We start from the raw sequence: 27,294 nt of genomic DNA, 5'->3' as shown, positions 1-27,294 counted from the left end.
GGACCTCACAGATAGATTGACTAGCTCCTCGCAACACTCACTCTGCCAAGAATGTGCTTCCCGCTTCCGTTGGTACCGGCAGTTGGGGCACCATCTTCTCAGTTTATTGTAGACCACCTTCTGTTGATGATCTTTAAGTGTCCTTGTAAGGTAAGTATGTTTTCTCGTTGCTATGTAGCAGGGAGGTTCGGGAGGGTCTTATGATCCCTTGCATTCATAATGAGTGGGTGATTAGCCAGCTTTTCCATTGGTGGTGGGCAAAGTAGCCCTTGAAGCTTATGCCAGCACCTGCTTTAGCACACTCCTTCCAAATCCTGCCTCTTTTGCCAAACACAGGTCAATGGCATAATGCTTAATGAATGACTGCTGAGATGACCAAGTAGCAGCCTTGCAGATATCACCCATACAAATTCCTGATAGATGGGCTGTTGAAGATGCATATGCCTGTGTGGAATGAGCTTGTATGGCACGTGGGGGATTAACCCCTTGTTTGTATGCCATCATAATTAGCTGCACCCGCCAATGGGCAAGTCCTTGTCTTGATATTGGCCGACCCTTAGTTTTTCCCCTGTACGCTACAAATAGCCTGTCTGTTTTTGTCATATCCTTTGTGCTTTTCAGATAGTATAGCAAAGCACGTCGTACATCCAAGGAATTTAGTGCCCTTTCCAGCAGTGTCTCTGGGTTTTGAAAGAAGATAGGTAGCGTTATATCCTCATTCAAATGGAATTCGGTCAACACCTTAGGTCAGAATTGTGGATCCATGCACATTACCAGCTTATGTGGATAAAAATGAGTTTATGGTTTGTCTCAAAGCCATTAAAAAAACAGGTTGCTTACCTGTAACAGGTGATCTGGTAGTGATCCGTTGAGCCCATAAGTAAATGGGTTCTGCGCCTGCGCAGGCACCTCATGGGCCGACTAAGTAGCTCCTCGTGATGCCCAACCATCCTCTCGCGCTCTCAGCACCCTTTATATTGAACGGCTGGGCGTCCTCCAGTCAGTTTTTGTGCAGACCGCCCATAACATACGATCTGCTACGTTGTAGCCTCACTTCTGCAGTGGGGATGGTTTCCGGGCGGGTCTTATGGATTCAACGGATCACTACCAGATCACCTGTTACAGGTAAGCAACCTGTTTATCTGGATCGTGATCCGTTGAGCCCATAAGTAAATGGGTGATTAGTTAGCAACCCAGCAAGGAGGAGGGTGTAGAAGGACGTCCCTCACGGTAGCACCCTTTTCAAGATACTCCGCCCATAATCAGCCTGACGCACCATGCGCAGGTCAACCGCATAATGTCTGATGAATGGCTGCTGTGTTGACCACGTCGCAGCCATGCAGATGTCATCCATCTTGATCCCCAAGAGATGAGCCACTGACGTTGAGTACACCCTGGTAGAATGGGCCCTTATCGTCCTGGGGGGGCGCAACCCCCTGCTGCTTATATGCCAGCAGAATCAGTTCAACCAGCCAATGAGCTATGCGCTGATGGGACACTGGCTGCCCCTTGTGCTTGCCCTTGTAAGCTACAAATAGCCAATTTGACTTTCTGATTTCTCTTGTCCCTTTCAGATAGTATAGCACAGCTCTACGCACATTCAACGAGTGCAGCGCCCTTTCCAGTGCCGACTGTGGGTCTTTGAAAAAGGTAGGCAATACTATCTCCTGATTAGGTAGGCTGTCTTAAGTGTCAGTAAGCGGAGGTCAGCTGAATGTAGAGGCTCAAAAGGGCCCTCTGTCAAAGCAGAGAGAACTAATGAAAGACTCCACTGCTCTAATGGCTGTTTTAGTGGAGGGTACAAGTTATTTAGTCCCTTCATGAACCTCTTACACTCTGGATGGGTAAAAACCGATTTCCCATCCCATCCTGGGAGCCTTGTTGAAATAGCCGCCAAATGCACCTTCAAAGACATGTTAGCCAGGCCGTTCATCTTCAGACTGGTTAAATAAAGCAGTACCTGGCGCACCGTCGCCTGGAGAGCCCTGAACTTATGTAATTCAGCATAGGCCTTAAATCTCTTCCACTTACACATGTAGCTACACCTAGTCGACAAGCGCTTACTGTTCAGCAGAATGTTTTTCAAAAGCCTCAGAAGCCACAGTCAGTTCCAAAAGTACAGTCCAAAGTCAAATTACTAGGTAGACAAGCCAATCCATCAACTATACTGGTCCAAAAAGCAAGAGAAAAGCCAAAAACAATCCGTGGTAATAACAGTTCTTCACAACAATTTCTGCTACCGAGGAGCCCGAACGAGGTCTGAACGCTGTGGCGGTCAAACAGAAACTGACTGGAGGACGCCCAGCCGTTCAATATAAAGGGCGCTGAGAGCGCGAGAGGATGGTTGGGCATCACGAGGAGCTACTTAGTCGGCCTGCGAGGTGCCTGCGCAGGCGCAGAACCCATTTACTTATGGGCTCAACGGATCACGATCCAGATCAGCTAGTAGCTCCAAATAGTTTCTATGCATACAACTCTGGTGCTTCGCCCACTGACCCTGCATCTGATGTTCGCTGCAATGTGCACCCAAACCCCTCAAGGAGGCATCCATTGTCACCTATCTTGTGGGTATCAAGGGGTACTCTAGTGGGGATTCTATGATACTCCTGTCTGCAGATTTGACTGTACTGTCCACCACCGCAGAGAGTTCAATAAATTTTGGGGAAGCGTCAGCATTCTTTGCTGATTGTCCACATTGGGGCAAAAATTCTTTAGATACATCTGCAGAGTTCGCATTCGCAGGCGCGTATAACACATCGTTGCATTGCATGACGTTATCAAACCCATAAGTCTTTGAACAGCTTCTGCCAGTTGCAGCGGACTCAAGATGAACTGGTGAACTAAGTCCCTGATTTGCTGTTATCTGTCCATTGCTTGCAAACCGCTCCATTTTGGAAAGGCAGTATATAAATCAAATAAATAAATAAATGGTAAGAGTGCCCCTTTTAACTACGTATCCAGTACTGCTCTGATGTAACATATGTGTTTTTGTGGTTTCAGATTCGACTTCTTCCAGTTGACATTGATGCCCAGGTCCTCTAGAAGCCTCAACACAAACCAGATCTGTGAATGTAACTTTGCTTTGTCATCGCTGACCAACAGCCAGTCATCTAAACATAGGAAGACCACGATGCCCTCCATACGTAAATATGCTACTGCTACCACCACCACCTTCGTAAATACACGCGTCGCAGTTGACAACTCAAATGGAAGGACAGTATATTGGTACGCCGCATTGCCCACTGTGAATCTTAGATGTTTGTGATGGTTTTCTTGTATTCCCACATGAAAGTATGCATCCTTCAAGTCTAACATTGCAGCCCACTCCTCCCTGCACAGGAGATGTAGTATTCCTTGTAACATCATCATTCTGAACTTGCACGTCCACACATAAACACTGAGTTCTCTCAGGTCCATTATTGCCCAAATGTCCCCATCCCTCTTTGGGATTTGAAAATAACAGGAATAAAATCTGGACATTCTTTCCGTACACCACACTGGAACAACTGCCTGCTTTTGCAGTAGCACCTATATCTCCTCCAGTAACACAGGAATTGCCCTCATGTATTTCATCCCTGAAAATGGAGGGAAAATTTTGAACTCTAGTGTGTAACCAATTTCTATAATCCATAACACCAATTGGTCTGATGTTATGTGATACCATTCTTGAGCATGACTTGCCAACTTGATGGAGCTGCTGGCAATCACAAAGCTGGTGCTGTGAGCCTTGGGCAGTGTTACTGGTGCATTTGGTTTCAATTGCAGTGGACAGACCTGCAAATCAGAGTCTGCTTATTCTGGTCCCTATTAGGCTTAGCAGCCCATCCCTTATTCTTTTGTCCAAAACTTTGTAATAAGGGCGATATTTTCTCCTGAAATCCTTACATTCCTGATGTTTAAAAGTTATACGCAGCTGTTGGCAGCCGTATGACTGATAACGGGCTGATGTAGATGCCATGAATGTTTTTGCTGTGTATTTAGATTTTCCTCCCCAGGACTCTATTGTAGAGTCAGTACTCTCAGAGAAAAGTCCTTTCCCATCATATGGTAAATGTTCCACCTGATCATGAATGTCCTGCTGTAAGTTGCTGGATTGCAACAATGCATGCCAACGTAGTGCTACAGCCGTTGTCATGGCTCTTGAGTCTGTCTCAGCTTGGACATGCTGAGCAGCTGCCTAGTTACAACTAGTTTTCTCATAAGTCTCTGCTAACTTACCTTGAAAATCCTCTGGAAACATCGGTGGAATCTTGGAAAAGTATGTACCATAAATAATGGCCATATCTAGCAAGGCAAGTGGCATAATTAGCAATCTTAATGGACGGGCTTGAGGTGAAATATATTTTCCTTCCTAATACATCAATCTTTCTTCCTTATTTATAAGCCAGAGTTGAATGACGCTGACCTTCCTTTGACGAAGTTGCACAATCCACTAGTACAGTTTGGTACTGGATGACGTACCAGGTATGTATTATCCTCTTCCTGTATTCTATATAATCCTTCCAATCTTTTCGATGTAGGTATAGATGTCTGCAACACCTCCCATGCAGACTGGGCTGCCTTGGTAATAACTGGTAACATGGGAAGTGCCACCGGGTTTGAAGTCTTTGCTTTAGCCATGATATTGTAGACTGAATCTTTAAGATCAGCCTCTGGTTGTTTCAATTCTAAGCCCAAAGCCTCAGCCATCTCTCTTAAAAGCATGATAGGCTCTTAGTTCTTCTGTGGGTAAAAGCAAAGTCTTTGGAGGCACTTCTGCTGATGGGTCAGGAGGGAAATCACCTCCGTCTAAATTTGTTTCTGTGGAATCCATAGTATATCCATCTCCGTCGTCATCATCCACTGGAGGTGTTACAGGAGATGTCTTCTTCTTTACTTTTCTTTGGTTGAGGAGGCACTTGTGAATCCTTTGGTTCTCTTGGTGGATTACATGGCTCCTGTGGATGTGGGGCAGAAGGTTGCACTGGTTGCAAAGGTTGTGCAAGAGGAGACATTGTCTGGCAAGCTACTGATGTTGTAGTAGTATGCATTGTTGATGGTACACAGACTGGCACTGATGCCGTACATACATGTAGCTGTGTTTCATGCTGTACTGTATGTTGCTAAATTCCCTGTTGGTTCTTCCACAACTGGTAATCTACATAATCAGCCAGATAAAAAACCATAAGGCTGTGTCTAAAACCACAAGTGTAAGTTATCTGTCTCTGCTGTGCAACCCCAGATAGGTTTGATGGTGCCAAATCCTAAGTAGCCACATATTGTAGTGGTGACTTCCAGAACAGCAGCATGTAACTAGCAGTTGTTGTCACCAGTTTTGAGAATACTGAAATAGGTCGCAGCAATGCAATATGATCCTCAGTATGCCTTAATGGAGACATCAACCTTAACGGTCCCATTGTAGTAGATGATATCTGTACTGGAGACATTGATGGCGTTTTCGGTACTGAGAGGGGCCCCTCCTTGGAATCCTGTTCAGCATCGAGACCTCCACTAAGAACACCTTGAAATGTGGATCCCAGCGGTGTGCTATTAGACAAATCTAACATTGCCAGCCAGGTAGTAGCCATATTGGGGACCAAGGAGACTCCTTCATCATGATACCCAGTCTCTTCTCCGAAATCCACATAATCTTCTCTGTCAAAGTTCTGCGGTGGCATAGCCGTGGATGGGAACTGCATCGGAGTTTGAGCAGGAGACAGTGTCACGCCCTCAGTCTCAGATAGCGAGGAGGAAGGGGATGCTGACAGCCCTCCAGCCGATGCAGGGGTGCCTGAGGGGCAGACCCCAGTTGTCAGTTCCCAAGAGATAGTTGAGGAAGGTCCAGCTGATGTCCCAGAGCAGGCACAGCAGTCTGAGGCAGCAGAGACAGGGACTGACGAACCAGAGGATGAGCTGTGCAGACAACCCACTGACTGCACAGCAAAGACGGGTCACGAGACGGCATGTGCAGCTGAAATCCATCAGGAGAAGTAAATGTATCTTGCAGAGGGCTGATAAGCCTTGAATCCCTGCCAGCTGAGAGTTATCAGCTTGGACTATAAAGCATGTCTACAGCTTGCAGTTAGCCACTGGAAGACAACGTACATCATCCATAGTGTCGACAGCCTCCAGCCTGAGCCAGAGAGATATTCCGAGCCATGCTTTAGCCTCTGCAACCCAGACTGGTCTTTTGTGAGCTACATCTTAGATTCCCCTGCCAGGTGGCTAGACTACTGACAGTCAGTTGTATAACTCTCCTTTTTTCTCCCTCTGCCACACTGGTCAAGGTTCCATGTTCGGTCTCTGTCATCGACCTCGGCATTGATATCAGGGGCGAAAACACCTTGTCCGATGTCATAGTCGGTACCGAGAGTATTCATTCTAACTCCGTCAATTCTTATGGCAATGGCAAGTCACTTGATATCGAAGACCGGGTCTCCAACTGCAAAGCAGTAGGAGAAGGTGTACTACACTTGGAATTAGACTTGCTACAGCGTTTCTTCGACGGAGAAGAGTCCTCTCTCTCCTCAGAGGAGTGTCTCTATTTTTTATGCTTATGGAGTGGCTTCATTTCTGGCCGTTTAAATTCAGATTCCTTGGTGGCTTTCGACTGCATATCTGCAGAATCCACCGCTCATGTTACTGTAGAACACGACGCCGAACTCGATATAGACTCTAATGTCGAAGGGTAATTTGGCCTTGGTGTCGGATGTCCAAGTGCCTCATTGTACAATGCCACTTGAAATTGTAGCACTTGATTCTTCAGTGTTTGTTTGGAGAACAAGCAACAAATTTTACATGTCACTGGGTTATGTTGTTCTCCTAAACACAGTAAGCATGTGTTGTGGTAGTCCATCAACGGCAACTTAGCTCAGCACTCTACAGAGTGCTTGAAAGTCCCCCCACCCCAAAGACTTAGATGCCATAATGAGATAGTGGCATGCCACAAGGCACAGCATGCCTCAAAATCCTTTTTACCAACTTTAAATCCAAACAGCAAAGAATAGCCTTTAAACAGTCTGTAAATTCAAAAAACCAGCAATATCCAATCATATTTCTCAATGTCTATAGGTATTTGCCTATATTTATTAATATTTGCACTGAGGAGCCAGAGAAAGAGGTGTTGAGGCTTTGGAGGTCAAATAGAAAATGAGAAAATGGCACACCAACTGCTGATATCAACAGAAAAATGAAGCACATGCTTGGCAGAGTGGGCATTGCAAGGAGCTAGTCAATCTATCCGTGAAGTCCCTGCGCAGGTGCAGAACCCATTCGTTATTAATGCAACAGATCACAATCCAGATCTACAGTTACAGGTAAGCAATGTGTCTTTCTTCTGTATGGTCTCTGTGCATTACACTGATGCGATGATGACTAGCCACATACCTGGTGGAGGGGCAGTTATAATGCTATTCTCTGGACTGCTGTCCCCAGGATGCCAAACTGTGCAACCTTCCTTGCTCTCAGGTCCAGAGTGCTGTGTCTTGTGAAAGCTGAGGATGGTGACCAGGTAGACACTCGGCAAATGGCTTCCAAAGGAAGACCTGATAGGAAAACTTTGGAAGTAGCTACTGCTCTAGTAGAATGAGCATGTGCCTAAGTGGGTAAGGTCTCTATTGCTAATTCATAGCACAACATTATCCTGCAGGTTATCCAGACAGATAGCCGCTGAAAAGAGACTGGGAGTCCCTTTGGACCAGAGTAACAGAGAAAAAGGCAAGGTGACCTCTAAATGTCATTGTGTCAGTATAAAAGGAACAAGCTCAGTGTACACGTACTGAATGCTGCATCTTCACTTCAATAGTCTAAGGGGATGGAGAAGAAACTGGTAAGCATATTTCTTGGGAGAGATGGAACTCCAACACTACTTTGGGGAGGGAGAAGGTATTGATTCTAAGGACACCTTGTCCTTATAAAAGGTCAAATAACACAGAGAAGAGCCTAGCCTGATTTTTGTTGATCATGTAAACCACCGGGCTCGTAGGTGAGCCCAGTGGTTTACGAGCAGGTAACCCACTCAAGTAGCCCTCCCTAAAGCCCGGGTTTGCGGAGCGAACGCTCCGCAAACCCAGGCTTTCTGATTGTGAGTAGCCGCAGCGCGGCTCCACACCATGGCTACTCACGAGGAGACCCCTGGTGGGGAGGTGAAAAGCCGCTTCCCAGCTCCAGGGGTCTCGCCAGCATGCCCTGCACACTCGCGCAGGGCATGCTGGAGCTTCTGGGGGCCAATTGGCCCCTGTTCCCCCCAGCCCCCGCCGGCTCCATCACGGAGCCGGCAATCGTGTGGGCGGCCGATACGGCTGTCCAGGGCTCCTGCAGCTATCATCTATCATCTATCAGCAAAAGCGGGTCTCACTGATCGTGAGACCCGCCTCAGAGTCTTCTGACGCGGTGTGCCAAAGTGACTGCAACTAGGAATGCTGTTTTAAAGAATAAGAGTCTAAAGTCAGTGGTAGCAAGGGGATCAAAGAGATTATGCATCAAGAACAGAAGTACCAAAAATAGATCCCAAGAGGGTTCGAGTTTAGGAGTTGGTGGAAACAACTGATCTAACCTTTTGAAAACCCTTTTTACAACAGGATACCTGAAGAAAGAACTCTGAATGTGATAGGCTGATATGGCAGCCAAGTGAACACTTAATGATGGAGATGACAATCTCTGTCCATCGGTATTCTGTAATTTGTTCACACCTTTTAAAAGTGGCTTTTCCTGCCATAGATTAGAAGCAGGCTGGGAAGGGACAGCAAGGGCAAACAAAATAATAATGCAACATCTAGAAATCAAGAAATACAATGATAAGCAGAAGAAAATCTAAAGAAAACAATTGAAAGAACAAAGATCTAAGTAATTATTTTTTCCTCTCACTCTCCTTTTCCGGCAACAACAGTGTGAAGAAAGCTCAAAATGAGGCAATTACTGTGGTGGTCAGCAAAAAATTGAAATATGAAGCTGGGACATGCACAGAATTGATACATTTGAGGGCAGGGCTAGCGCCAAAATCTCTTTCTCTCAAGCTCTGGAAGTTTCTAATGCAGGTCTCTGCACAGGCACGAATCCCATCAGTACAAAGACCATGCCAAAGAACTGACAGCACGGCTGAAGAACTCTGAACTTGGGCTACAGCCATTGCTCTGCATCCACTGAACCTAGAGAATGCACTTTTAACCTAGAGAAATTAAAATAAACAGTGTAGGGGGGGGAAGCAGAAGCAAAATAGTCCTGTGAGCTTCCACTACTATGGAATGTTCAGGGTTCTTCAGCCTTGGTGTCAGATTTTGTTTTCTTTTTAAAGGAAAATGGAGGACAGAGTCTGAGAGGGAATGGGCCTGCTCAAACAGCTTACAAGAGGTATCCTGGAGGAAGGGATTAGGACTGAGGGGAAGCAGACATGCCCTGAGGCAATCCCCCTCTCCACACTGTACAGGAATGTTTCAGGAGGAACAGAATGAAATTCCCACTATCTAGACCACCTCCCATGTTACAATATATAGAAATAAAATATTCATATTCGTGATAGCAAACAGCTCCAGATCTTACCTTCTAGGGCTATAGCACAACAGAAGAAGGCTTCACAGGAGTGGGAAAGGGCAAGTGTAACCTTATTCCTGCCCTTCCTGCTTGGCATGGGCTGAACAACTCTAAAAGGCTCTTGTTTCAGGCTGGCTGGAGCCATGGACAGCACTTGTCTTAGGATATTCCATAACATTTTGCCACAGGTCTCACTTGTGATATATTAATTTAATCTAGAGGTCACAATGCTGGTCTCCATCAAACCTAGTTTTAACAGTTTCAGAGGTCATGCTGCATATGAGGTGTGGCACATTAAGTGGACCTTTTGCTGCAGATACTGACTAGACGGTGTCTGGGGTTGGGAAAGAGAAGCAGAACTCAGCCTAAGTACACATAGGGCCTTCTATTGCATTATTTGATACCATAGACAAGACAGCAGATACCATGTTCTGGATAGCTCTGCCTCGTATCAACTTCTGCAGCGTTATCACAGCTAGTTCTCTCTCTTCATCTACCTGCAAAAGCACAAAAGAATTTACCATAGTGAATCAGCTTCTTCACGAAAGCACTCAGAAAAAGGCACAGATCAACCATCGGTGTAATATCACCTAGATTTCTTAGGAGTACAGCTCACTTCTAAACACAATGACTTCAATCCCTTATATACCAATTTTGTTGTCTTTTGGATCAGGTTGCCTTGTCAGGAAGCTGCAAGTGACAAAAACTGGAGGCCATGTAAAAACAGGCTGCTCACCTATAACTGATGACCTGGTAGAGATTCATTGACATCCATAAGAATGGTTTCTGCGCCTGCGTAGGAACCATGCAGTAGCCATGTTGCAGCTTGTCGAGGCATCCAAGCCCAAGCCCCACGCCAGAGCGTGCTATTTAAAGGTGGGCTGGATGCGACGTCCCTCCGTTGTTCAATGACTGCCGTGGACGACGACCATCCAGGTAAGCAGGAGAGTTCATCATCGTTGACAGAGAACACCAAGAGCAATGGCATGCACACCACTAAGCATGTAGCAGAGCACTACTACTGCAAAAAGGAAGTCAGGAGGGTCTTATGGATATCGATGGATCTCTACCAGATCATCAGCCTGTTTATCTGGCTCAAGATCAGTCGATATTCATAAGAATGGGTGTTTAGCAAGCTCCCAATGGAGGAGGGTGCAGTAGATATTATTTATCTACTCTTTTAAAAATGCTCCTCCCGAAGCTAGCCTCAGCAGCAGAGTGCACATCTATGGTGTAGTACTTAATAAAGGGGAGTTCCGGCAACCAGGTAGCTGCTTTGCAGATGTCCATGAAAGTCACTCCGGAAAGGTGTGCAGCCAAGGAAGCTGATGGGTTCCGGTGGAGTCTTGTTCAACTGTAGGTGAGCAGGATCAGCTTGACCAGCCACCTTGACAATCATTGTTTAGAAGTACAAGAGCCCTTGGCGGGGCCTTTATAGGCTATGAAGAGGCGTGTGGAGGACCTAAAGTCCTTTGTACATGCCATGTAGAATAAGAGATCTCTGCGTACATCTAGCGAGTGCATGGATCTCTCTAGGGCAGAGGAAGGGTTCCTAAAAAAGGTAGGCAGAAGGATGTCCTGGTTCAGGTGAAAACTAGACACCACTTTCAGTAAAAAAAGAGCAGTCCAGGCGCATCCAGACCATATCTTGATAGAACCTTGTGTAAGGAGAATCAATTCTAAGAGCTGTAAGCTCACTGACTCGCCATGCTGTGGTGATGGTGATCAGGAAGGTAGTCTTTAAGGAAACCATTTTCAAAGGTGCTGTAGCCATGGCACCTGGGTGAGTGAGGAAAGCACCAAAGATAGACTCCATGGCTCCATGGGGGACTTAACTGGAAGGTAGATATCTGAAAGGCCTTTCAAAAAGGTTTTACTTTCTGGATGAGAAAATAGTGTCTTTCCATTTGTGATGGAATGGGTGCTCTGATAAAAGGGCAGCGAGATGGACCTTCAGTGAGACGCTGGCTAGTCCTTGCGGCTTTAGAGTGGACAAATACAGCGGAACTTGCCGGACAGATGCCTGTCTTGGTAGAACACCCTGGGATCTTGCATAGGTCTTGAACCGGAGCTACTTGCTCAGATAATTGCGTCTGGTAGAGGCCTTCCTTTGGTTGAGTAGGATATGGTTTAGAAGCCTATTTGCCAAATGGTCAGCTCCGGCTGACCCTCTGGGGTGTGCATGTCCAGGTGAAGGACATGACCTTCATCTCTGAGGTAGCTGGTGGTACAGGTTCCTGGACAGTTTGCGTACCTGTGGAAACCAAGGTTGCCTTGGCCACCACGGTGTTACGAGAATGCAGGCTGTAGGATTCGAAAGAAGATGAGCTACCATTCTGGCGATGATCGGCTGAGAAGGAAACATATATGGTGTCTCCTGTGACCAGTCTAGTTGAAAGGCATCTCCTAAGGACCTGGGATTGTGTCCCACTCTGGATCAAAAGCAGGCACATTTTGTGTTCATTGAGGTTGCAAACAGGTCTACTGATGGTTGTATCCAACAGTGGAAGAGGGGTATTATGTATTCCAATTTTAGCTCCCACTCATGTTGCCAATCCTGGAAGAAAACTCGACTGAGGTCGTCAGCCAGGATACTGTCCAGACCCTTGATGTGCACCGCAACTGGGGACACTCGTCGGATGCACCAGTGCCACATCTGAACACTGAGAGCACACAAACTGCGGGATACAGTTCCGCCCTGATAGTCGATGTACACTTGAGCCGATGGCCCGATGTCAAACTATGCTTGGGAGTTGACCCATGCTTTGACGTTGAACTCGTCAACTTCGACCAATGTAGAATCGGTATCGAAGGAGGGACTGAGAAAGATTTTGGCGGCGGACTCATCTATGACATGGATGAGTCATGCCCTATGTTGAGGGAGTTAACACCTCATCATAAATCGCCGCTCTGAGGCGAAGTGCCCGATTTTTCCGAGTTTGTTTGGAAAACGATAGGTATATTTTACACGAGGACACATTGTGTTCCTTGCCCAAACAAATCAGGCACAGGTCATGGAGGTCCTTCGAAGGGAGTTTGGCGTTACAGCCCTCACACCTTTTGAAGCATTTTTTTCTCGTCAACCATTTTGACACGCGAAGAAGAGAAGTCTAGTTCGTTCTGTAGGTCAAAATCCAATCGTAGTTTGTCAGCCGGTCCGCATTAGAAGTCAAGGATGATTGGTCAGTCAGAAATGGGTCATACACTGATATCAGTCCTTTTTTTTCTTTTTTCTTTTTAGAATGAAGAACTCACGAGGAACTTTCTGACTAAGAGGCGGCAGACCGAGGTCCAAATGCAAAGGCGGTCGGAAAAGAACTGAGGGACGTCGCATCCAGCCCACCTTTAAAAAGCACACTCTGGTGTGGGGGTGGGGCTTGGACATCTTGACAAGCTGCGGCATGGCTACCACGTGGTTCCTGTGCAAGTGCAGAACCCATTCTTATGGATATCGATGGATCTTGATCCAGATGGAAAAATCTTCAAGTCATGTTTCATAATAGCAACATACTGTATTTTACTGATGGCGTGAGGGGATTTTTGGGGACATGCGCCGCCTCAGCAGGAAGCTGTAAGGGGCAGCAGAGAGCAGGTAAGCACCTGCTCTCCGTTTTCTTAAAGTTCCTTTTCTAATTTCCCTCAAAGTGCTCAAACTATGCTTCGAACTGTGCTTTAGGCATGTCCCTACTTCAAAATCTGCTGGATGAGTCTGGCCCCTGCTGAGAACCCACTGTTAAGTAAGGTGGGAGCTTAAAAAGAAAGGGTCTGTTTGAAAAATGCCCCTAGATACTGAAGCACGGACTTGTTTCCTGGGAGAGTGGAAGGCAGTTTGTAAGCATTTCAGAGGAAAAATTCAGATATTTGGATATTAAATTCAAAACCAAAATCTATTCTGTTCCTTTGAAACTGGATGGTAAATTTTCTCAGTTGATTTTATCATAAGCCTTCTCTGATTTTATTGTAACCACTCTTCTTAGGCAACACTGTTATAAATCCATTCAATAATTATATTAAAAAGCTAACTAATTACACTCCATTTTTGAATGGCTGACATCCAGACTAGATTACTCACGAGTAGTTCCCTTGAAATTAATGTGACAAGCTAGTCCCATTAAATATGTCCTGTTTTAACAGAGGGAGAAAGGTTTCTAAGGTTGCAAGGGAAAGGAAAGGAAAGATCCTTTCTGGATACAATTACATTTTCAAAAATCCCTCAGTTCCATAACAGAAAGCAGCTTCCTAAAAACTGGATTGTAAAAAGGCAAAGGGCCCTACATCAAAGAATGGCAACCCTCTCCTGATCTTTTAACCACAATTCACGAATATAATAAGCAGCAGTATATTTATGACAAGAACAGTCGGAAAGGTGTCACCTACTAGTGAAGGGACGTCCAGTGTTGGAGTGGGAGGTCGCCCAACTAACTTTGATACCTTCTGAAGGAAACGAAGTGGCTTGAGTGGCTCTAGAACTTGATTCTTCCTGTCTTGCAGTATCTGCAGGGAAGTTAGTAGCAGGGCATACAGAGAAACAAAAATTATCTCAGAAGCGTCTTCATTTCATTTTTGTACACCGCTTGGATATCATTGATAAAAGGTGGTATATATATAAACCACATTCATTTTTGTTGCTTAGATTTGAGTTCAGTTTGGGACCATTTGGGTCCCGCGCCACTCATTTTGGGATCCATTTAGGGTGTTTTTTAAAAAATGCGTACTTTTCCTTCACTTTTGCCATCACATATATCAACAGTGGCACGAGCGACCATTGCCAACTGCCTCTTGGCCAGACTGGCAGCCATCCATTTTTCATGGCAGCAGCCCATTTTTTTACCCACACTGCCCCAGGACAATGCTGTGTCCCAGGGCAGTATGAGTACTCAAGGTTTTATTTATTTATTTGATTTATATGCCGCCCTTCCAAAAATGGCTCAGGGCGGTTTTGACATCCACTAGGAGCAGGCTGCATATTGCAGCTCTTGCCAGTGGCAAGAGCCAAGTAAAAATATCAAGTCTGACAAAAATGAATGGGTAACAAATGAAGTTCCAAAACAAAGCCCCCAACTTAGCACATCATGTCAGTTTTGCATAGAAACCAAAAGCAACTGGGCTCCATTCTGTTTGGTGTCCATTTGTTCCTACAACAAATGCACATCATCTGGAGGATAGCCATAAGTTGTTCTCAAATGTACCGCATCATCGTTTGCTTCTTATGTGCCTTGCACACTGTTCATACCAACTTTTGCTATAATGCATTTAAAATTTATGATCTGTGTTTTACATTGTAATTCATTATTTCATTCACATACAAAGGTTGTTCTCACAACTATAATAGGTGAGGAGGGTGAAGGCAAGGTTGAAACTACCTTCCCCACAGACGAGCAAGGAGCTGCTCTTCAGTGTGCCATGGCATGCCCACACAATTTGAGCTGCTCCCAGCAGTGTGGATCACTGGAGGCTGGGAAAACAAGTCCTGGCCTCGAGGAATCCCATAATGCACCACGTGACAAGATGGATTCCCCTCTGCACTGGGTGCTCTAGGTGCCGGATTCTGTGTGCGCTCGGGCTACATGCAGCCCGAGCACACACATGATCCTGAACCTGGGGTTGAGGGCACCCTTGAGCCCTCTAGTCCCAGTTACGGGCCGGGGTTAAAAGTCAGGCTAGTGGGGGCGAGTCGGGCTGCATCACGTGAGCAGCCCAACCTAGGCTGGGCTGCCCTAGCCTGGGTTGGGCTGCTTGTGTGAACAGCCTCGCTGTCTCAATCTGCTAGAAAAGAAAGAGGCAGGGGGAAGAGAGCATTCTCTTGTTTGCCTTCATGGAATGGAGGTCAAAAGATCAAGGCCCATATGCTGCAAAGCAGTAGGGAGGTGAACATAGGAACATAGGAAGCTGCCATATACTGAGGCAGACCATTGGTCTATCTAGCTCAGCATTGTCTTCACAGACTGGCTACGGCTTCTCTAAGGTTGCAGGCAGGAATCTCTCTCAGCCCTATCTTGAAATTGCCAGGGAGAGAACTGAGAACCTTCTGATGCTCTTCCCAGAGCAGCTCCATCCCCTGAGGGGAAGATCTTGCAATGCTCACACTTCTAGTCTCCCATTCAAATGCAACCAGGGCAGACCCTGCTTAGCTAAGGGGACAGGTCATGCTTGCTACCACAAGACCAGCTCTCCTCTCCTAGGTGGGAGAATGGATGTGCATTTGCAGGGAGCCTTCGGCATCCCTGTGGCGAAGGCTTTTTGTGCAGCTGAGGGGTGCAAAGGGGGATGGGGAGAATTCTTTGCTTCTCTCCCCTTGCTTCAAAAGACCTTTCTGCTTGCAAGAATATGTCCCTGAGGGTTGTGTCAACATATGCCTGCAAGCAGAAAGATCTTTTGCTGCCAGGGGAGAGAAACAAAAATTGTTTCACCTCCCCATCCACTTGGCTGCACAAAAAGTCTTCGCCGCAGGGATGCTGAATGCTCCCTGCAACCACATAACCCTTCTTCCACCCGCCTGCCACAGCACAGCATGTGGGCCACCGCAGTCAAGCAGTAGTGATCAAATAATACCAACCTGCTCTCTCTAAAAAAAGTGTCTGGCATGGGTTTTCCTTAGCCCTGATTTCTTGCCTAATGTCCTAATGCTGATATTTAACCAGCATGTTGTTCAGACAGGAAATGCCTCACATGAAGCAGAATACCTGATAAACCTGGGCCAGTTCCATCTCTAGTCTAGCAGACCGTTTAATAAACCCATCCTTAGTGGTGGTGCTCCTGGGTTTGGGAGCTTCAGTTTGGGGCTGCGTGACAGAGTCAGGGAGAGATGCCTCCAGCTCAAGCAGGCCTAAGAAAGACAGAATGGGAGGACGGCATGAGAACAGAGAGGTTTCAGTGTTAATGTGAAAGAGAATTAGTCGCCTTGGTTTAATGATACCTTGCCAGGAACAGAGGCCTAAAGCACATGCAGAACTCCCTCACTCCAAATAGCTTCTCTGTTCCCTAGCAAGGAGTAAATATGTTGGAATATTTCCTTAGTGTGACTTACCATCATATGTGTTGAGAAAGTGGTTTTTCACTATGTAACGATCCGCATGATTGTCTGGAAAGTAACCAATTCTTGAGAGAGGAGCATAAGGCTGTGATTCATAGTCAGTGTAGTCCTTGATGACGTTTCTTCTCTCCAGTTTTCCTTCCACATTTTTTCCTTTAGCTATTATTCTTCTGATTGCTAAGAAGAAATTTCAGACAAGATAATTTTTTGAATGAAAATCTAAAGCAAGCTTTTCTGGAGCCAAGATTAAGATTTGGGCTCAGCCTTGAAACTGACTTGGGCTTGTTCAAAAGACCATTTGGGGTGGATGGAAGGACAGGAGCACTCCTACCTCATGACTCCCAGATGATCAGAACCTCTGGGTTTGCAAACCCAGCACCCAGACAACCAAGGATCCAGTGGTGGACCCTCATTGAAATCAGGGATGAAAGCCCTGCCTTGCTGTGGATGGTCCTCCAAACACAACCCTGCCAGAAACCTGGAAAAACCTTATGACAGCAGAGACTGCTCCCTGCTGACCACTCTGGCCACAGAACTCTATGGTAACCATGCAGGGACAGGCGTGCAGCACAGATTTCTGCTGACTGAAAAGGCTGCATGTGCCCACATGACCGGGGGAGAAAGGCAGAAGAGGGCTCATTTCCTTCTACATCAGTTAAGAGCAGGGTAGAGAATCTGAGTTAACCAGGTTTGGAAAAGCTGTGTTGTAGGGATTCCATGGCTCCATATGAGCCTGAATAGCTAGGTTTACTGCCTCCTACCCTGAAACTGATGGTTGTGAGAATAGCTCTACTCTCTCTAAGACTAACCTACCTTATCAGGACGTTGAAAAGAAAAAGCAGGGAAGACCATGAACACTGCTCTACCTTCATTGGAAGAAGGGTAGGATGAAAGTGTAATAAAATAAACAAACAGCTTACATCCGAACATTATTATTAATTATTATTATTATTATTACATTTATATCGTGCACTTCCTCCAAGGAGCCCAGAGCGGTGTACTACATACTTGTTTCACTTTCACAACAACCCTGTGAAGTAGGTTAGGCTGAGAGAGAAGTGACTGGCCCAGAGTCACCAAGCTAGTATCATGGCTGGATGGGGATTTGAACTCGGGTCTCCCTGGTCCTGGTCCAGCACTCTAACCACTACACCATGCTGGCTCTGAACATAAGAAGATACTTGGAGGATAAGGCCCAAGGCATCCTGTTTCCTACAGTGGCCTGCCAGATGCCTCTGGGAAGCCACAAGCAGAAGATGAAGGCATAGCCCCTATGGCTTTACTGTTGCGCAACTCAACTGCAATTTATGTGCTTGCGCAACCTCACTCTTGTGAAACTGTGCAAATGTTACATTTCACCATATGTGTGACATTGTGCAATATGACAGCCATTATTCAAAATGTGAACACACCATAGAGATGTATAATGTCATTGCAATATTAGCAGTTTTATTTTCAAAGTGCTAAGTTAACTGGCCTGTTACATTTTCTAGATTCATTCCCCCTAGATCCCTTTTTAAAGATTTGTGTTACATTGGCTACTTTCCAGTCCTATGGAACCTGACTGTAGGGACAAGTTACATATTTTCCCTAGAAGATCAGCAGTTTATTCTTGAAGAACTCTCGGGTGGATGCCATCTGGCCTAGGTGATTTGTTAATTTTTAATGATGGCTTAGAACATCATCTCTTGTCACCTTTATTTGATTCAGTTATTCGGCCTTTCTCCCTGAGAAGCTCAGTTCAGGCACGGGTATATGTATGCTCTGTATACTCTTCAGTGAGGTCAGGTGCAAAGAACTCACTCAGTTTCTCTGCAATCTCCATCTCTTTCGTAATAATCCCGTTCACTCCCTTGTCTAGCTACCTCCCTGGCAGGTTTCCTGCTCCTGATTTAAGAAATTGTATTATTCCCCTTGATGATTTTAGCTATATGTTCCTCAACCTCTTTTTCATACCCCTTGCATATGATCAGAAGGAGGTGGTTTGGGGCTTGGAAAAGTCCTTAGCCCATGCTGGACAAATGATTTGAGCCTCCATTGGGCTTTGCAACCCCATTCCCAGACAAGCACCACAGTGATGAGCTTGGATCAGAGAAGTCCCCCAAGAATCAAGAGAACCTTCCCACAATGCACCACACAGCCAGGTGGTGGGAAACGCCATTATGTCAGCAGCCACTCTCTGATTGGTCATGAGGGGGCAGGAGGTGGGGTCAGCCCTTGAGCATGATGTGCAGAGCAGCACAGTCACAGCTAGCAGCCCCTTGAGCAGCAGGGCTCTCTCACAATCGTGGCAGCTGGCTGCTGGGACCTGAAAATACCAGGAAAAGTGGACACACAATCAACAGGCCTAGGTATCAGGGTTCCTGCTCTTCACTAACCTGGGTTAACAGCAAGGGTTAGAAGCAGGGTTACCCAGATTCAGACTACCAAGACTTGGGGCATTTGCCCTGGTTCACACGTGCATGAAACCCTGGGCTAGAGGCCGATAACACAGATTTAGCTGCTTTTGTGAAGAGGCTTATTGTACCTTTTCATTTCTTTTACCAGAGTTTGTGCTCCTTCCTATTCTCATTTGGGCAGGACTTCCATCTTCTGAAGAAAGTCTTGCCTTTTATAGATTCCTTGACCCTACTTGTTAGCCATGCTGGCATCCTACTGGACTTGGTGGTCCCTTTCGTTCTTTTTGGTATACATTCTGAGTTTCTATTATTGTGGTTTTAAATAAGCTCCATGCGTTCTAGAGTTTTTGTGGTTTTAAATAAGCTCCATGCGCTCTCCTGACTTTCCCTTTTAGTTTTCTTTTCACCAGCCCCCTCGTTTTTAAGAAGTTTCCTTTTCAGAAGTCAAAGGTGTAAGTGCTGGACTTACTTGGCAATTCTCCATTTGCATATATGCTGCATTTGACTGTCCTGTGGTCACTGTTCCCTATCTTTTCTACAACACTGACATCTAACATCAGGTCCTGAGCACCACTTAGGATTAAGTTCAGAGTTGCCTTCTCTCTGGTTGGCCAACTGTTCTAAGGCACAGTCCTTTAAAATATTTAGAAACCTGGCCTCTTTGTCATTACCCGGATGTGCATTTACCCAGTCTATGTGAAGATAATTGAAGTGACCTATTATTACAACTCTGTCACTCTTCTATGCCTCCCTGATTTCCTTCTCCAACTCCAGGTGACCTTCAGCATTTTGACCAGGAGGGTAATAGCATGTCCGTAATAATATATTGCTTTTCAGGTCTCGTATTATCACCTACAATGTTTCTATTGTCTGCTCCAGCTTGCAATGGAATTATTTAGTACGGCTTAAAGATGTCTTTAAAGACAGTTGTGCCTTTGTCAAAAAAAGAGTTTCCCTTTTAACTAAAGAAAAATTAAAGATATAATCATAGTATATTATTAATTATGATGATGATGATGATGATGCCATTCATGTGCATGGTAGTTTACAAAGATTGAGGGCAGGCCCCTGTCTCAAGGGGGCTTACAATCTAAAAACAGACACAGAGGAGACAACAGAGGAAAGACAGGGAAATGGAAGCTGGGCAAACTACAGAAGAATATATGTGATTATACACACGTATATACGTATACACATATACATACTTTTTGCTGCTCTAAGACTGTAAATAAAATTTAACTACTTACCCATACTTAGGCTTAGTATGGAGACTAGTGGGTTGGGCCAAAGGCTTAAGGGAAAAGGTGAGTTTGAGGAGGGATCTAAAGGATGTAAGAGAGATGGCTTCATGGAAGCATTCTGCAAAGTAGTTTCAGGCATGAGGGGCAGTAAGGCAGAAAGAATGGAGTCATTTGGGTAAGAAAAAAGATTCAGATGGTTGAGGGTGATGAAGCTGGATGAACGAAGGTGAAGGTCACAGGTAAGGATGTGTTGGGAAATAAGAGCTGAGAGATAAGGGGGGCAAGACCATGGGCACTTGGGAAGTTTATGCAGGAAGGCAATGTAGGGATTTAAGGAGGGGATGCCATATGGTCCGAATAATGAGAGAGGTGAATTGCTTTTGCACCAGAGGACTGAATAGAGGTGAAGTGACTTGAGGTGCGACTGGAAAAGAGATAGTAGTGATAGTCAAGGCAATAGGTTATCGGACTACAGATTAAGGTTTTTGCTGAAGCAACAGAGAAGAGCAGCCATATTTTTGTGATGTTGCAAGAGGAGAAGTGACCTAATTTGGCACAGACAATATAGGGTTGAAAGAATGGAGAGCAGTCAAATTGAAATCCAATTTCAACAGGATGGGTGATGATCAGGATACTGATCTAGGTTTTTTCCTCCATGTTACCTTTTATATGTTCATGCTGAATCTTTTTCACTTTCTCTTCTTTTTCTCGCATGAGGTTAAACCAGTGAGTATCTAAGCGACTGACATCTAGTTCATCACGATTTTCTTCCCGATTTTTCAGCAGGGCCTTTAAAAGTTCTAGTCTAACTTCTTGTAATCTTAAAACAAGAAGAGCAAATACGTAAAGAAGAGTGTCCAATAGAAGTTCCAAACATCACAACCATCCTTGATCACATTAGAATTACTAACCCTTCTAAAACTTAGGGAGAACACTAAGAAGCTTAAAACATAAAACAAAAAATACAGTAATGCAACAGGATCCTGTTTACTCAAAAATAAGTTCTATTAAGGCTTATGCCCAAGAAAATGTGCATAGGATTAAAGCCTAAGGAAGATTAACTTCATTCTAAAGTCTTCTAAGACAAAGATAGTACCACAAATGGTTTGTAAAAAGAAATTAGAGAAAATACTGTTTCTTCCTGTACAAGTAGGAAGGACATTGGAAGGCAGATTTAAAGAAAAAGTGTATATTTCTTATAGAGCACCAATAGCTAACTGGCTCCCCACAACCAATTTTACTTTTTAGATTTATATACTGCCTTTTGATGCCAGTCTTGACTTGTGCCCCTGCCACTGACTGCAACAGTATATCTTGCCATCCTCACTGCAGAGAGAGCAAGTGTGTTCTTCACACCAGTTAAACTGGACAAATCAGCAGCTGCCTGAAACCCTTCATGAATACTCTACTCTGCAAAAGTTAGTACACTTGAAGAACCACACTGACTGTCAGAGAATGGTCTACTGTTTTCTAGGGGAAGAAAAGATTGCTTACCTGTAATTTTGTCTTTTTTTGAGTTGTCATCTGTGCAGACAAACATATGGGAGATCTGCACGTGCACAGAGCAACATTAGGGAACTCCTAGTACTTTGAAGAATGTTCTAGACCCTGCCCTCAAGCTGGGAAACCTCATGCACTATGTATTTTATTTTATTTACTTATTTATATCTATGTACATCACTTTGATAACTTTTATTGAAAAGTGGTGTGTGTGTGTGTGTAGCATTCCTATGCCCCAAGGGCAGGAAGAACTCCCCTTTCCATCAGTTCCTTGTAGAATGCTGCACGTTATTTGTTGCCTGCAGTGGGGAGACCAGCAAGCTGACTTTATCTGGAGGTAGGTGCAGGTACTTAGGAGAAGGTAGGTAGCAACATGGCACAGCCGAAAGAAGCATCTAGTCTTCACAGACTAGCAGTAAGTCTAGTACAATAATAGCATGGCTCTCTACTCTACATGCATTCTAAATCAGTGATGTTCTTGAGGCAGCATATTCCCTTTCTGGAATTGACAAATCCCACTATTTGCTTAGGCTTTATAAATAAAGTTCTAGAAACTTATTTATTTATCACGTTTTTATACTGCCTGGTATGTACATCTCTAGGCAGTGTACAAAATTTAAAACAATATAAAAAGTCACTGATTAAAATCCACGAAACACAATAGAAACAATAACATAAAACAAAAAAAATTATTAAAATTAATAATTCTAATTAAAAGCCTGCAAGAACAAGCAGGTCTTGAAGGTTTTCCTGAAAACAAGCAGAGAAGGAGATGCTCTTATTTCAGTAAGGAGCATATTCCAAAGCAGCCACAGAGAAAGCCTGGTCCCGGGTCGCCACCAGACTAGCCAGTGGCAGCCGTAACCTGACATCTCCAGAAGGTCGTAACAGGTGGCAGGGTTCATGACAAAGAAGGCACTGTCTTAAAAACCCTGGGCACAAACTGTTAAGGGCTTTATAGGTAACAACCAACAATTTGTATTTCGCCCCAAAACATATCAGCAACCAGTGAAATTCTTTTAAAATCTGTGTTATGTGGTACTTTTGTGTTGTCCCGGAGACCAATCTGGCTGCCACATTATGTACCAATGTAGTTTCCGGACTATGTACAAAGGCAGCCCCACATAGAGTGCATTACAGTAGTCAAGCCTGGAGGTTGCCAGAATATGTACCACTGTTTTAAGGTCATTTACCTCTAGAAATGGACATAAATATGTATCAGCTGAATCCTGGCCACTGCCTCAACCTGAGAAATCAGGGAGAGCTTTGGGTCCAGGAGCACTCCCAAGCTACATACCTGATCTTTCAGAGGGAGTGTAACTCCATCCAGAACAGGCAGATCTAAACCATCTCATGGGTCTCGACCCCCCACAGTCAGTACCTCCGTCTTATTTGGATTCAACTTCAGATTGTTATCCCTCATCCAGGCAGGCATTTAGGGAAGATCTGCCATTTCATGATGAGGTCGATATGGAGAAGTAGATCTGGGTGTCATCAGCATATTGATAACAACCTGCACCAAACATCCTGATGATCTCTACCAGCGGTTTCATGTAGATGTTAAAGAGCACTGGAGACAGTATTGAGCCTTATAGAACTTCACACTTTAGTTCTCGCTTTGCAAAACAACAGTCTCCAAGCGACACCATCTGGATTCTACCAGAGAGGTAGAATGGAACCACTGTAAAACAGTGCCACCCAATTCCACCCCCCTCAGGCAGTCCAGAAGGATACCATGGTCAATGGTATCAAAAGCCGCAGAGATGATCCAAAAGGATCATCAGAGTCACATTGTCAATAGCCAATTGGAGATCATCCATCTGGCCCACCAAGGCAGTCTCAACCCTATAACCCACATGAGAGCCAGTTTGAAATGGGTCTAGATAATCTGCATAATCCAAAACTGCTTGGAGCTGAGAGGCCACCACCCACTCAATCACCTTGCTCAACCATGGAAGATTAGGAACAGGGCTGTAATTAGCTAACTCTGAGGGATCCAATGCAGGTTTCTTTAAAACTGGTCTAATAATAGCCTCCTTAAGACAAGAAGGCATCCTGCCCTCCCTCAGAGAAGCACTGATAATATTTACCAGACCCTCTCTGATAATATGATTACCAGATGATATAAGACAAGTTGAGCAAGGGTTAAGAGAACAGGTTGTAGGACACATAGTCCAAAGCAGTTTGTCCACTTCTGCAGGAGTCACAAACTGAAAATAATCCAATCTAATTCCATAAGAGGAGTTGCTGGACACCTCCACAGTAGATTCTGTAGTAACTGTGGAATCCAGCTAGGCCCGGATATGAGATATTTTACCTGCAAAAAAGTCATTTAAAAGTATCAGTGAGTGACCAATGGTTCCAAGTTTAAATATAAGGGGGGTGGGGTACATACTAACTTTTGTAAACCGCCTTGGGGTTATCTTTTTAACGAAAGGCGGTATATAAATGCAAAAATAAATAAATAAAATAAATACTAGCCTCCTCACAACCTTAGACAACTCAGCTGGATGTGAATTTTGTGGAAGCAATATGGACAGAAAAGAACCGCTACTTTGCCACCCGCACTGCCAGAACATAGATCTTCAAATGTGCTCTGTTTTGACTAACATTCTACAACTTATTTACATTACATCTGCCTTTCATCTTTGGACGGAAACAGTACTACTTCAACAACTGGTCCGATGAGTACTCATTCCTTGCTTGATTGTCTTCACCTCAATTTTACATTCTTTCCTGTCATCACTGGGAATGGCTTTGGTGATGATTGCCACAGGCCAGGTGTTGCAATCAGTCTCTTTGTCTTGAAGCAAGAGGATGCCCCCTTCCTTTACATTGGTCTTGCTGACTTTCCACTTGCTTTGGGTTTGCCAAGAAGTAAGGCACTCATCTCCATTGATTCCAAAAGGTATTGGCCAGTGTCTGGATCTGTGTCTACTGTCATTTGTAGAGGTCCTTGGTGTTGAACTGTCTAGGTAGTACTGTCCACAGTTCCATCTTCTGTGTCAATAGAGTGGCCGGTGTCAAGATTATAGGGTTCTCAGAATCCAATGATGAGAATGTAACATTGATGGTGGCTGAGAATTCGGCGGCTAAGAGCGTAGTCATGTGTAAGACAGGAGACATGTATAAGACATGAAGCTCCCTGCAGCATCACATGGAGTCTAGGATTAGACATGATACTCCTAAAATGCATCCCCAGATTTGCCCATGTGTAAAGCATGGGGAGGACTGAAAACCAATGAGCAGTTCTAGGTGCTCAGACAGCTTTGATCTTCAATTCGCAGCAAGCCCAAATGAAGTTGGACTCACAGTCAGACTGTAGTTGCTTGTTTAGCAGCAATTCCTTAAGGAAATGAAGGGGAGGGGTCAAGAGAATGGAGGACACTCCTAGCAATGGTTGCTAGGGAAGACAAGAATGTTGGGGAGTGGCAGCTGAGGCGGAGAAGACAGTTGAAGATGGAGAGGAGGGAAAGGGATTAAAATAGAGTGAAAAATAAAAAATAGTGCATTGAGACTTTAGCAAGTCAAGTGGAGGCAGCCGTGCACTGTCACTAGAGGCAAGAAGCAGGCAGGTTGGAGACAAAGGATGGGAGGTCTTGAACTTCATGGGACAGAAAGGCAAGCGATGAGCAAGGGATTTCTTTGTCATACACTATAAGTTGCACACTATGGCAAACAATTTTCTTGGGCTGCGCTAGCTTCCTGGTGTCCTGGGCTTGGCGCACTTGTATGACTAGGGACATTCATCTGCTAGACCTTCTGGATTCCTTTGGAATGGGAAAAATGAATGAAGTGCTCTACTGCCCACCTGAGGACTGCCCACCTCAAGAAACACTGGAAGCGTTGGGCTCCTAAGTGATGGTGGCTGGCAACATGGGTTTTCAGGGCTTTCACTTCAGGATGGACTTCTTCTGCATCATCATCTGGATCCATCCGGTTGAAGTGGGTTCTTCTGGCTTACTGGGCATAGTCTCGATCCAAAGGAACTCTGGTTCATTCAACCACACAGACTTTATGTCCCTAGTCATACAGGTGCTGCTATAATTCATATGGCCTAATCTGCCAGTTTCTGGTCGGCTAGGACGTAGTGCCATTGCTCTGGTCATGAAGACTGACGTATTTCACTCTGTTGGCTACGTACATGTAGAAACTTCTATTCTGATGTCTATACATGTGCACATATATATGTGTACAACTTTGCTAACAGGGTTTAAAAGTCGATAGTGTTGGGTTGTATGTCGAGTCTGTCCTTCAGCTTGCCTGCTATTTTTGTTGACATGACTGCCCCACACAACTCCAGTCTAGGGGTGATGTGTTCTGGTTGCAGTGCCAACTTGCCTTTGCCAAAGCAGCACCCAATTTGAACCCTGTTCTTCATGTCAACCATTGTGAAGGCGCTGGGGAAGATGTGTATCTCTTTGTGCTGCATGGCTGTCAGTGAGGTTGAAACACAGGTGCATGGTATTTGTGTCTTGTGGAGAGCCTACAACAAACTCTTCCACACTTCCTTCTTTCTTCCTGGAGGATAGTGGAGTGTCCTAGCTTAAGGCTCTCAGAGGAACCTGCCTTGCACAGTGTCTGGGGCTGCAAATCCTATTGGGTCAAATAAGTTGTTCTGTCAACAGCATGTCTCAGTGGGTGGTTTATTTTGTGATGGTACCTGAGAGATGAAGATGTCATTCTTGACATCCCAGCTCAACCCAAGGCTGTGCTGTAGTGGTGGTGTGTCTGAATCCAAGTCTAGGTTTCGTAGCCCTTTCATGTGGTTTTTCAGGTTGACAGCATTTATCACTGCGGAATTGTTGGAAGCTTTCTTGTGGAATATTTGGTTGGCTTTGGCCAGCATTTTCTGTGTTTTTTGAGCAGCTAAATGACCTCTTCTGCAGTGGACAGGGACTTCAAGCTATCATCAATGTAGAAGTCTCTCTCCACAAACTGCATGGCATCTTGGCCAATTTCTTCCCTTCTTGAGGTGCATGATGGAGCCGACAGTTGGCCACTGCAGGAGATGGATTATTTTCAAAGACATAGTCTCTCATGCAGTACTCAGCAATCTATCTGTTGTGGTTGTCATCCCCGTACCACGGCCATAGCTGAGTGGTTGGCTTAATGTGAATTCTTGGCCTTCCCTTGGAGGTGGTGGCAATAAGCAGTTCTTCCTCTATCTCATCTCTGAGCTTATCAAGCCTTTTAAGTCATTGGCCTTTTTTTCTTCAAAAACCTGCTCCTTTTTCAATTAGTATCTTACTCTTATTTTCCATCCCTACAGATTGCTCGACCTGCTAGGGTTCATTTGCATTTGATTCAGGAATGTTTATTTCAACTGTATTTGGTTGCAATTGGGGAGCTTTGACACAAGATGGGGATGCTGAGCTGAAACACCATCACAAGCCTTACCGGGGAAAGACTTTCAGATTTGAGTGCATAATCAATAGTCTCACAGAACTCCTAGCTCCTGGCACAGTGGAGGAATTCTCCCTACACTTTATCCTGTGTGTGCACTGTGTAGTTAAGAGTGTGTGGTTTGGGATTCTACAATCCCTTTCTGACTGCATTAATTCATGTAACAAGATTCTGAGACGGCTTCTAGCTGGAAATGTCTGATTCAGCT

General features: G+C 45.0%; 1 protein-coding gene across 2 annotated transcripts in view; it reads right to left on the bottom strand.

Moving 5' to 3' along the window:
- Positions 1-27,294, bottom strand: part of CFAP91 (cilia and flagella associated protein 91) — a 77,743-nt gene that overhangs the window by 26,386 nt on the left and 24,063 nt on the right. For both annotated transcript variants that reach the window (XM_053298520.1, XM_053298521.1), the window contains 5 exons: positions 20,843-21,000; positions 16,535-16,717; positions 16,191-16,333; positions 13,885-14,001; positions 9,933-10,004 (listed from right to left, as the gene is read on the bottom strand). In XM_053298520.1, the coding sequence (XP_053154495.1) occupies positions 9,933-10,004; positions 13,885-14,001; positions 16,191-16,333; positions 16,535-16,717; positions 20,843-21,000 (673 nt within the window). The remainder of the gene's footprint in view (positions 1-9,932; positions 10,005-13,884; positions 14,002-16,190; positions 16,334-16,534; positions 16,718-20,842; positions 21,001-27,294) is intronic.

The sequence above is a fragment of the Hemicordylus capensis genome, chromosome 2 (genome assembly GCF_027244095.1).
Source record: "Hemicordylus capensis ecotype Gifberg chromosome 2, rHemCap1.1.pri, whole genome shotgun sequence".
NCBI lineage: Eukaryota > Metazoa > Chordata > Lepidosauria > Squamata > Cordylidae > Hemicordylus > Hemicordylus capensis.
The sequence above is the reverse complement of the archived record's forward strand: the minus strand, read 5'-3'. Positions and strand labels throughout refer to the sequence as shown.